The sequence below is a fragment of the Littorina saxatilis genome, linkage group LG15 (assembly GCF_037325665.1).
Source record: "Littorina saxatilis isolate snail1 linkage group LG15, US_GU_Lsax_2.0, whole genome shotgun sequence".
NCBI lineage: Eukaryota > Metazoa > Mollusca > Gastropoda > Littorinimorpha > Littorinidae > Littorina > Littorina saxatilis.
In genome coordinates, this window is record NC_090259.1 from 31,707,945 (window position 1) to 31,719,770 (window position 11,826).

The following is an 11,826-nucleotide window of genomic DNA, read 5'->3' on the forward strand; positions in this document are numbered from 1 at the left end:
TTTACACGTAATGTATGTCATGTACATTAAGCAACAACAAAAACACACACAAAGCAAATGGCATCGTCTGTCGACTAGTCACACAAACAAACCTGGCGAGGTATGCGTGTACTTTATACACGTGGAAGAAACCGGAACCATGCGTCTTTGTTATTGCCAATATGCTTTTGGATATTGGCAAAAATGGCCGACTTCCGTAGCATTATGCTTTGATGATCGGAAAAGGGATGTGTGAGACCATCCAATCACAGCCCCCGAATTCCCCCACGTGTCCATCAGAATAGCTATATACCCGACTAGTAAATGTGTGGACTATACATTTCGATTACAATGAATATGATCTCTTACCTGGGATGTCGGGAAGTTAAAACAAACATAACAGCAGTGCTATCATATCTCTATGCAGGGCGGGGATGTAGCTCAGTCGGTAGCGCGCTGGATTTGTATCCAGTTGGCCGCTGTCAGCGTGAGGTCGTCCCCACGTTCGGCGAGAGATTTATTTCTCAGAGTCAACTTTGTTTGCAGACTCTCCTCGGTGTCCGAACACCCCAGTGTGTACACGCAAGCACAAGATCAAATGCGCATGAAAAAGATCCTGTAATCCATGTCAGAGTTTGGTGGGTTATTGAAACACGAAAATACCCAGCATGCTTCCTCCGAAAACGGCGTATGGCTGCCTAAATGGCGGGGTAAAAAACGGTCATACACGTAAAATTCCACTCGTGCAAAAAACGCGAGCGTACGTGGGAGTTTCAGCCCACGAACGAAGAAGAAGAAGAAGAAAAAGAAGAAGAAAAAGAAGAAGAAGAAGAAGAAGAAGAAGAAGAAGAAGAAGAAGAAGAAGAAGAAGAAGAAGAAGAAGAAGAAGATATCTCTATGCTACCTTCTGGTCCAAATGAGTACTAGTTAATTTTGATTGAGACGATAGTTTCAAGTTACGATTCTGAAATCGAGCAACGATGTGAAAGTCTAACACATTACCTTTGTCACACATACATTTGTCGGAAAGCACCCAGACAGACAAAGTGACAGACAGACAGACCAACACACACACACACACACACACACATACACACACACACACAGACACACACACACACACACACACACACACACACACACACACACACTCATACAAACCTGGCAACAATGTCTTTAATGGATTCAAGGGAGATTGGATTGTCCGGAAGCTTGTTCCACCAATCTTTCAACTTTTGCAGGCTGTATTCTGCCTCAGCTTTTTCCATGTCATCACCAAAGAGGTTATCTTTACACAGGAGATTCACACCGTCCTGGGACCAAAAGATAAGAACACCGCTGATTGTTGTAAGCTGATTTACATGTCATGTGCCCTACGGTTGTCCCTTTCAATATTAAATCCATATATAGAAGTCATCTTAATTCACAGTTTTTGTTTACTTTAAGTCTAACATGAAAAAAAAGATCTACCTATTCGTGTGTTTGGTTGTGTTTACCTCACAAAAATGTTAAGACCTTTTTGGCCATGAAATTGACATGCCCACATAAAAGACTGCTGACTTGAGATGGTAATGTTGCTTAAATAATGTTAAAATCAGCCTGAAGAAGTTCATGTGACAACCCCAAAACACTAAGCTATTGCAAGGTACTTATTACATTATTTGGTAATTTGACTATTATGCCCAAAGAGAACAATGTACACATTGAACTTACAAGCCTTGTAATGAGATAAGGCATTGTTTCTGTCATTTGAAAATATATGGTATAACTCTTGGATTCCAGTCTAGGTCGATAAAAAAAAAAAGAGACAGAAAACGACATACTTCCCTCGGACCGAGGAAATGACTTATCTCGAGACAGGTTAGGTAACATTAAACAATGTTATCTAACGGGCACACCACTAGGGAACATATTTGGTTTTCCAAGCATGACATGTGCTTGCAGTAAGTAAGCGGCAGTGCAATGATCGAGAGTGTGAGCTTTCTAATGTCGTTTGTAATCTAATCTCTCACCTTTTCTGAGATTTTACACCGTGTGTTCGCCTCCTTTTCAGTCAAATTTGGTAAGGCGAAAACCTTGCACACGTTCAACGTTTTCAGGTGGTTATCATGCTGAAACAAGTTGTGGAACACTTCTTCGTCGATCTCAAGTTGTTTGACAGCTTTCGTTTTCGTTTTTGTTCCTTTTGGATCCCTATGAGTCCCAAAGGCTTTTACCTGAAATTGAACATAACAAAAGAAAATGACTGCAAATATCAACAGGTCGTAAAAGCAGTGAGTAAGCTCGAAGTAAGATGCCATTACAAAAAACACTCATGACAGATGCAAAGTTTGACTCACCTGGATAATGATCACACCTTTAGTCTTGTGTAGGATTACTATATCTGGTTCACCTCTTCCGTCCTCGGTTCCTCCACGAGTGTAGTACCTGTCAGCGACAACAAAGAATTAAGAACGATCATGCATCGCTCAAGTACGCACAGTGTTTAGCAGGTTCACAAACAGCAATAGAATTTTGAGAACCTGAAATTGATATTAAAATTGATCTGATTCCTCTTTGCTTGATACAGGTTAAACACGGTAATTTTGAACTTCAAAATGTTCAATCCTACTTTTGGGTAGATTATTTCAGAAGAGAGTCAACAACTGAATGTTTTAGATTGGTATCTTTGTTCCAACATTGCATACAAAGGACGTTGTATATTTAACGGAAAGTTTGCTGATTCAGTGCAAAACATTGGAAAGGCCGTCTAGTGGACTGCAGTTCCTGGGCTGGTGTGAGAATATATTTGTCGCAAATTATATCGTCTGTCGACCTGTCACAGAATCACATTTTGCCAAGTATGCGTGGAACCGCGAGAATGTTTGTCGAGCGCCGAAATAGGGTTGGGTGAGGCTATCCAACCACAAGCCACAAATCCTTTTACGTGTCTATCAGAATAGCAATATTCACATCTTTGTGTACGCTCTCAAAACTCTAAACCTTCCCAAGGATTTCCAAGTGTTTAATGCATATCAGTATGTAATTGTATTTTCATATTCGTGTGTAAAGGTTTATTTGGAATTGTTTGTACAAAGATGAAGAAATACTTATTCGTGTTTTTTTTAGTGTAGTCTGAATATGTACATTTATGCAAATCAAATTTCATATGTTTTTGTGAAAAAAGTACCAGTTATAAAACAAATCCATGATGACTATAATATACTATCATTGGTATACATGTCCTTGCATATTCATACACATATTTGCAGGTTTCTTGATATTAAAAAATGTTGTACCTTCCCTTATCGGCAAACAGGTGAGGGTACTGTATCAGGAGGTATTTCTGCAACGGACAGGAGTTCTCGCGGGCCTCCGAAGTTGCATCGGGCCAGATGAGTACTTGTTCGTACAAAATATTTCCAATGGTAAACATTGTGTTATCCCCATTCTTTTCCATTTCCTCACTGAGCAACTGAAATCAGACGTATCGCTTAGTATGCTATTTGTTAAATCATCTTAAGATTAAGGGATAAGGAACCTTACCCTGTAAAATGCATTATAATAATAATACGAATATTTATAACGCGCACATATCTCACCGACAGGCGACTCAAGGCGCACATACACTCGTTCACACACACGGAGACTTAAAGTCACTAGCACACACACACCATCAAACATTAAAATATGTACAGTTATTCAGGGTGGGATGGGGTGGGCAGTGTAGAATGCATGGATTATTTGGAAAAAAGGAATGTCTTGAGTGCAGATTTGAATGATTCGAGGGACTGTTGTTGACGGAGGGGGAGAGGTAGTGTGTTCCATTGGCTAGGTGCTTGGAAAGAAAATGAGCGTTGACCTGCTGTTTTGAGTTTGGTGTGGGGGATGTTGAGCTTGAGGGAGTCGGCAGATGATCTGAGTGTTCGTGAATGCATTACTCAGAATGCATTTTATTTGGGCACTAGCTCAAACAAGTTTTCTAGAGCAACTTTCACAGTCCTTAGTTATTTCGAAAAAGGTAGGTTTGAGTAATTTATTGAACTTTTGAATTTTTTTTTAAATTTGTTAAAGAGTGTATACATTTTCTTGAAAGGTCCTTTACCTTTGTAAGATTACATTATTGTATTGCATTGTATTGTAATGTTTTGTATGTTACTGTTTTGTAAGGTATTGTATTGTGCTGTACTGTATTGTATTGTACGGTATTGTATTGTAGATGAACACCAATATTTACCCGTAATCCTCGTCCTACTTTCGACTGTGCGTTGTCACCTCGAACATCACTCTCTTGCGTGTGTTGGAAGAAGAGGCCATCCTTATCTGGTTTAAGACTGTGCTTTCCGATGAAAAAGTGGGGGACAGCATAAGCTACTGTTCCAATGTTTGGGAAGTTGTCATCTGTGTACTTTTGACACGAAGCAGAGAGCGCCTTTGTTTTGTCTTGTTTGCTTAGTGTCCTTTTACTACCTTTCCCAGGGCATAACTCGTCTAGATGCTGAAAAGAAACATGTGACATTTTTGTTTTATAACTAGTCATATTCTATTTGTTTCAAATAGGATATGACGAGGGAGAAGAAGTGCTCATGGTGGAAAAGGTACGTTTAATTACCATGGATTTGTTGTCTTGCAGTGAACATTGTGCACATGATTTACGTATATTCCCTGAACATTTTTAAATTCGTAAGTATTCAAAAATCAAAGCAAGGAAAATGTCTAAATGATGAACACCACAATTTTAGGTAATATGCATATTCTTTAATATGTACAGGTAGCGTTCACAGGTTGTGGTAAAGCGGCAAACGCGTATTTTCCCTAATATGTTCTGACAATATACCGATTTTAATAGTATGCATATTAATTAAAAAATGTTTACATATGAAACCAAAGTTGTATGTTTACAATATCTGCCAGAATAACTAACTGGTCATTGATTAATTATTTAAGCTTCCAAGCTGAAGTGCAATCCCATAGTCACGACTTCATCGAAGATTGCTCAACCAAAACGATCAAAATGTCAATCAATTTGAACGCAAAGGGCGTGACACTGCCGCCTCAACTTTCACTGAGAGCCGGATATGACGCCATCTAAGACATTTATCGAAAAATTGGAATATATTTTCTGGGGGTATCATCTTGAACTTTTTGTATGTACAGTTTTATGACGATCGGTCCATTCCTCGAAATCGATCCACACACACACACACACACACACACACACACACACACACACACACACACACACACACACACACACACACACACACACACACACACACACACACACACACACACACACATACACCACAACCCTCGTCTCGATTCCCAGTCTATGTTAAATCATTTAGTCAAAACTTGACTCAATGTAAAAATGGACTGGGGCAACGCATTCTGACAAATGAGTTTAGTTCATACCTTGAATGCATCCTTGACTTCTTGTTCATATCTTTCTCGTGTAACTTCCATTACTCTTTCACGTCGTTTTAAATCAGCTGGATGAAGTTGTTCGTCCATTTGTACAGCTGCGGTTTGACGGCTTGTGGTACCGTCGCTTCTTGCTCTAATCTTTTTATTTCTTTTGGAGCTTTTCAAATGGTCCGCTTTTGGTGGCATCGTAAAAAATCCAGTCGAAGTTTAGTTCTCTTGCTTTGTTATCATCGATGAAAAACTAAATAGCAAGTTCACCCGAACAACACATTTTCAGTTTAAAACCACTGTATTTTTCAAATTCCCGTATCGAGTGTCAAAAGTGCTATCAACTGAGTCAGTTTGGCTCCAGTACTTGTTGTCCCTTTAATCGCTTGATGCCGTACGACGTCTTTACTACGTCTTTACCACGTGTATCCAAAACATGTCAACTCAACAGCACATTTTCAGTGTGGTAACACTGGTCACATCACATCTTGTAAGGAGTGCCAACATCGGCCATCCACTGAATCAGATTTTGTTGTTGTCCAATGCTTGCTGTTCCTTCTATCGTTTGATGCCGCACAAAGTCTTTATCACACATGACGTACATGATGCTGAAGTTTCCGCCGAATATGCGCATGCGAGGATCTGCACGATCACGGAGTTGAAAACAGGGGAAAACGTCGACACCAGCTGTCGACATTCGGTTATTTTCTATGTGTACGTAAATGATATGGTACGTGCGTTCTGTTTCATCACGTGAGGTCTTTGAAGGACACTGTTGAAGACTGAAAGTAATAGAGACACATTTGTGAGCATGGACGCTGACGTTAGCTCGAACTTGCACTGTCGCAATCACACACACACACCACAGACACACACACACAGACACACACACACACACACACTTCGATGTAGCATTACACATTTAGTATTTTTGAGCTGGTCATTTCCAGTAAGTGAATATTTTTTCAGGAAGCTAATCCTTATCACATGAATAGTATACTTTCTTTTTATGTTTTCATATCGGAAAGGGTTTGCGTCAGCAGTGAGGGGTTAAATTTAGACACACCCTTGATCCTTGCTTGACACCCAAAAAAGAGCTTACGACACATTGGCATAAGGCAATATTTAATTCATAATTAGATATCTCATGACCTTCCTTCTTCGTCTCTGTTATTCTTGTGATCTGATCTAACCCAACATTGCCTTGTAGGCGCTAACGTTAAACTAGTGAAAAGGCCCGATGAGCTGTGGCAGTAACAAGGAACCAAAACAATGAATATAAGCTATAAAGAGTCGAATGAAACAATGACGTATGACGCAGTTTTGAATGGGAACAAGAAAAAATCACCTCTTGGTGTAAAGGTGTTTCCGACCGTGACCACTTTCGGTTTACAATTTGCCAGTGATAGAATTTCGCCACGGTTCACAGGTTCAGCCTAATAGTTTGTCTTGACCTCAGATTGTTAAAATAAATCCAAAAACAAAGAGACTGCCAACGTTCCAAAATTCAGAATAAAAAAACAAGAAAGGTAGGTTGTTGGAACGTTTGTTATTGACAAAACAATACATTCACAAATATATCGACCCAACGGTCTTTTAAGTGCACAGACAGACAATTAATAACGAAAACCTATCTGGCTGATTTTTTCTTCCGCCTGCCACGAAGCCGCAAGCGAATGAAACAATTGAATTAATGAATGTGCAACGGAATGAGTAGAAGAACCAACGTGTCAAAGTTGAACGTTGAAGTCAATAGAAAGGAAGACCGTGAATGCGTGACTCGGCATATTACAACAAGTACTACTCGAAGTTTAGTTTTACAACACGTGATTTTCCTCCTGTGCCAGTCAGCGAATTGGTATTGCCGCATAGACCCTTTTGTTCATACAGTAACTGACAACTTTCAGTAATTAATAACTCTATCCATATATTTAACATATATTTTATATATATATATTCCGATTTCGGTTTGGCCGAGGAACTATAGTTCTGCCGACGCTTGACCCTGCACCGAACATGTTTCTGTGGATTGAAGATCATTGCTCACATGGCTAAACAACAGAAAACACAACATTCACAGAAGACAAAACCATGATACGTATCTGAGGTATGCGATTCAATAAACAAAGCGTTTATCTTTACACTTTGGGTGCAGGTCGAGTCAAAAAAGAACAAAAGCGAAGAATCAACTGATAGTGATAGTGACAGCAAACGAACCTCGCTGTTCTGATTGGAAGTAAAGCTAGAGTAACCTCCCTTCCACGAACACTGCACCACTGATCAGATCAACAGACGTGCCTTTAGAATAAGGTATGTGCAGAGGTGCCTCATCTGAACAGACAACTAAAGCTTGATGTTTCCTTCACACTTTGTCTTTTAGATATTCATGGGATATACAGGTTACAACACTCGTAATTTTTTATATGGCTTGTATTTCAGTCAAGACCCTGCGGGAATATCAAAGGGACTCACTCGCCAGAGGCTCGTGAGTCCCTTGATATTCATCCGCTGGGTCTTGACTGAAATACAAGCCATAATTGTAACCATAGACGCCTGGTCTATGATACTTTGAAGAAGGCTTATCTCTGTGTGTGTGTGTGTGTGTGTGTGTGTGTGTGTGTGTGTGTGTGTGTGTGTGTGTGTGTGGGTGTGTGGGTGTGTGTATGTGTGTGCGTGTGTGTGTGTGTGTGTGTGTGTGTGTGTGTGTGTATGTTTTGTTAATTTGGTTGGTTATATAATGTCTTGAACCCCATCTAATTTTTTGATGAATAGAAAGTTTAGTGTCAGCTGCAATGCTATTGTTTAATTTACAATCAATACATTATTTTTTGGCCTTCTCTTAAAGATCTTGAACACACATTCCAACTATGATTTAGATTGCTACCGTCATCGATGTAATATTCAATTTGAATAATGATGTGTCATTCTTCATTTCTGAGTATTGCCAATAGTTAGTTTTCGAGATGTATAATAGACGCTTACGTCAATGCATTCCATAGGACGTTATGTATGCTTTGCGGGATATTTAAGGCAAACTGACTTCAGTCAGGTGGTTATCAAGATTACTCAACGCTATATCATCTTATAATTAAATAACATGAAAGGAAACGACGACGGTATCGAACAGTGGCTGAACAACAGAGAACAATAGTTCAAGTAGTATAAACGTTATATTTGAAGTACTTTGAAGCGTGGATCGATCATGCTTGATATTCATTTGTTCGACATATCTGATATCTTTTACTAACAGTCAGCATATTAGAAAGAACTTACACTAATGTTTTCGACGAAGGCGCAGTCAATAAGAACCCTATAACTCCATATTTCCGAAATATATCCTTCATTATTTCTGAGAAAAGAAATCACGAGTTCGAAATAAACAGGAATTACCAAGTCTATTCAGCGAACACAACGGGGTGTGGTTTTTTTCGGACCAGGAAGACTTACGTCAGCAAAGGCATACATGTTGGAACATTAATAGTAATCTGACCTTGGATTAACACAAAAAGAACAGCTGGCAAGGATGTGTCAGAAAAGTCGATATTGGATATGCAAAATTTGTGTACATTTGGATAACTTGTTACTCCATAATAATATTCTCAATTGCTGACGGAATCCGACGGGATTTCCAAGAAGCTAAACTCAAGATTACTAAAATAACTGCAACAAACATATTTTAACATGGGTAGACAGGTCCAAGTGTCAGTATTGAACGCAACCTTTGAATTCAATAGAACGAAAGACTGTGTATGCAAAGAAACACAAACATCACTCACGTTGAATTTGTTTTGGAAAAGCAGGCTTTCCCTTTCATGCCAGTCTTTGGTAATAATCTGGGTTTTTTTTCTACACTCATCGGCCACACTCACCCTGTCTTATACGGTTGTTCAGAAATGTCTACTTAAAATATAACCAATAAGTGACTGTGTACTAATCGGATTAAGATTAGATTTTCTGGCTAACGATCGTTGACATCAGCAATGCAAACACCAGAATTAGAAACAGTGATGTAGGCGTGCTCTTATCATATCATGACCTAAACAACGTTTTTGAAAAACCTGTGAAGACGTGGACCATTTGCTTTCTTAATATGAATAAAGCGTTTCCGTGTCCGGATGAGAATTAAACAAGTCGCGTAAGGCGAAAATACAACATTTAGTCAAGTAGCTGTCGAACTCACAGAATGAAACTGAACGCAATGCAACGCAGCAAGACCGTATACTCGTAGCATCGTCAGTCCACCGCTCATGGCAAAGGCAGTGAAATTGACAAGAAGAGCGGGGTAGTAGTTGCGCTGAGAAGGATAGCACGCTTTTCTGTACCTCTCTTCGTTTTAACTTTCTGAGCGTGTTTTTAATCCAAACATATCATATCTATATGTTTTTGGAATCAGGAGCCGACAAGGAATAAGATGAAAGTGTTTTTAAATTGATTTCTAAAATTTAATTTTGATAATAGTTTTTATATTTTTAATTTTCAGAGCTTGTTTTTAATCCAAATATAACATATTTATATGTTTTTGAAATCAGAAAATGATGGAGAATAAGATGAACGTAAATTTGGATCGTTTTATGAAAAAAAATTTTTTTTTACAATTTTCAGATTTTTAATGACCAAAGTCATTTATTACTTTTTAATCCACCAAGCTGAAATGCAATACCGAAGTCCGGGCTTCGTCGAAGAGTACTTGACCAAAATTTCAACCAATTTGGTTGAAGAATGAGAGCGTGACAGTGCCGCCTCAACTTTCACGAAAAGCCGGATATGACGTCATCAAAGACATTTATCAACAACATGAAAAAAACGTCTGGGGATATCATACCCAGGAACTCTCATGTCAAATTTCATAAAGATCGATCCAGTAGTTTAATCTGAATCGCTCTATACACACACACAGACACACAGACACACACACACACACACACACACACACACACACACACACACACACACACACACACACACACACATATACCACGACCCTCGTCTCGATTCCCCCCTCTACGTTAAAACATTTAGTCAAAACTTGACTAAATGTAAAAAGGGTGACACGCCTCAGTTACCCGTTAACGTAAATAGAACGGTCGGGGCGTTATTCTCTGTAACTCTGAAACTACAAGTCTACCCTTTCTGTGTAGTTGTAGCACCTAAAGAGACGCTTTACGCTTTGACAGTGTATTGTCAGTAGGGAGATTCAAGAGACAGCACGTTTCGTTTTGCAGCTCGTTTCGTTTGGTGAATGAGTCACCCCGCGAAACGGAACGTGAAACGAGACGGCATAGGCGGCAGACAAGATTTAGATGTATTCACGTTTCGTTTCGGAATGAAGGAAGGGCGATAAATCTTCAAGTGAAATTATCACGTCTGTCCTCGATCAGAATGGAAAAAAACACCCCAGGAGGTGGTCCAGAATCGGGCATACTTTGATTATTTTCAGTCCAAATAAATCGCACAGACTTTGTTTATACAAAATCACATACGAAGCCAGAATAAAAATTCGATGCGATGACCTACTTCTGCTTCGCCATTTGCTTTCTCACCATGAAGTTGGATAAATGTACCAGGATCAGCACCCTTCAAAATATTTCAGTTCACAACAGTTGTCTACCTCCAATGAACACATTCTCAGCGCTGAAAGACTGTGAAAGGGTTGATGAATCTAGCAATGCATAAAATGGCCAACAAATAAAACTGTTAGTGTGCAAAAATACTCACAAAAGTTGACGAAATATTGTTCGTTTTTTGGGGGTGGAAAACGTGACTGCGTTTTGACGTTCCACGTTCCGTTTCAGTTGACCTTCACCTTTCCAGCGAGAGACACCCGAAATGATGACGTTTACCACAACTTCAAAACGAAACGTCCCGACGTTTCGTTTATTAAATCTCCCTATTAACTAACAAAAGCCTTATGGACAAGGTAAAAAAAACACTATTTTTGCATCATTCATATAAAGGTTGAAGGACGAACTATCAAAACAGCAATAACAACAAAAACATAGCACGCCACTCTCTGAGAACAAACAAACAAACAAACAAACACGACAACCATAGGTAAACAAAAAGATCTAAGACTAAGGGTAAAACGCAAGGTATAGTATGTATATACAGTGAAAAATATGCACCTAAAGAGACGGAGGGGGAGAGAGGGAGTAAGAGAGCGAGGGGGGGGGTGGAGATTACTGAAGACGGAAAAATTTAGCCAGTTTGACGTAGAAGACAGACTAACAGACAGACGGACAGAGCTGTGAACTGGAGCATGGCAGCCCTGAAAGTAGCGAGTATTTTACTCGCCATGGCAAGTAGAAACATGTAACTGGCGAGTAGAAATATTCATTTACTCACCAAATGCGAGTACAGTTGCTGAAACAAATTGTTAGTTTGTAATCAGATGTCTTTGTTTTTCGATGGTAACTATGCTTGGGTCGAGTTGTCGAAATGCGCAACAGGCTGGAA

At 39.4% G+C, this 11,826-nt stretch overlaps 1 protein-coding gene across 1 annotated transcript in view; it reads right to left on the reverse strand.

The window, feature by feature from the left end:
* Positions 1-1,130: 1,130 nt before the first annotated feature.
* LOC138947984 (uncharacterized) overlaps positions 1,131-11,826 on the reverse strand; it is a 17,539-nt gene continuing 6,843 nt past the window's right edge. Inside the window, exons 2-7 of the mRNA XM_070319510.1 lie at positions 5,374-6,155; positions 4,196-4,456; positions 3,258-3,433; positions 2,319-2,406; positions 1,992-2,195; positions 1,131-1,292 (exon numbers count right to left, since the gene is read on the reverse strand). Coding sequence (XP_070175611.1) covers positions 1,131-1,292; positions 1,992-2,195; positions 2,319-2,406; positions 3,258-3,433; positions 4,196-4,456; positions 5,374-5,571 — 1,089 coding nt within the window. The 5' untranslated portion in view covers positions 5,572-6,155. The remainder of the gene's footprint in view (positions 1,293-1,991; positions 2,196-2,318; positions 2,407-3,257; positions 3,434-4,195; positions 4,457-5,373; positions 6,156-11,826) is intronic.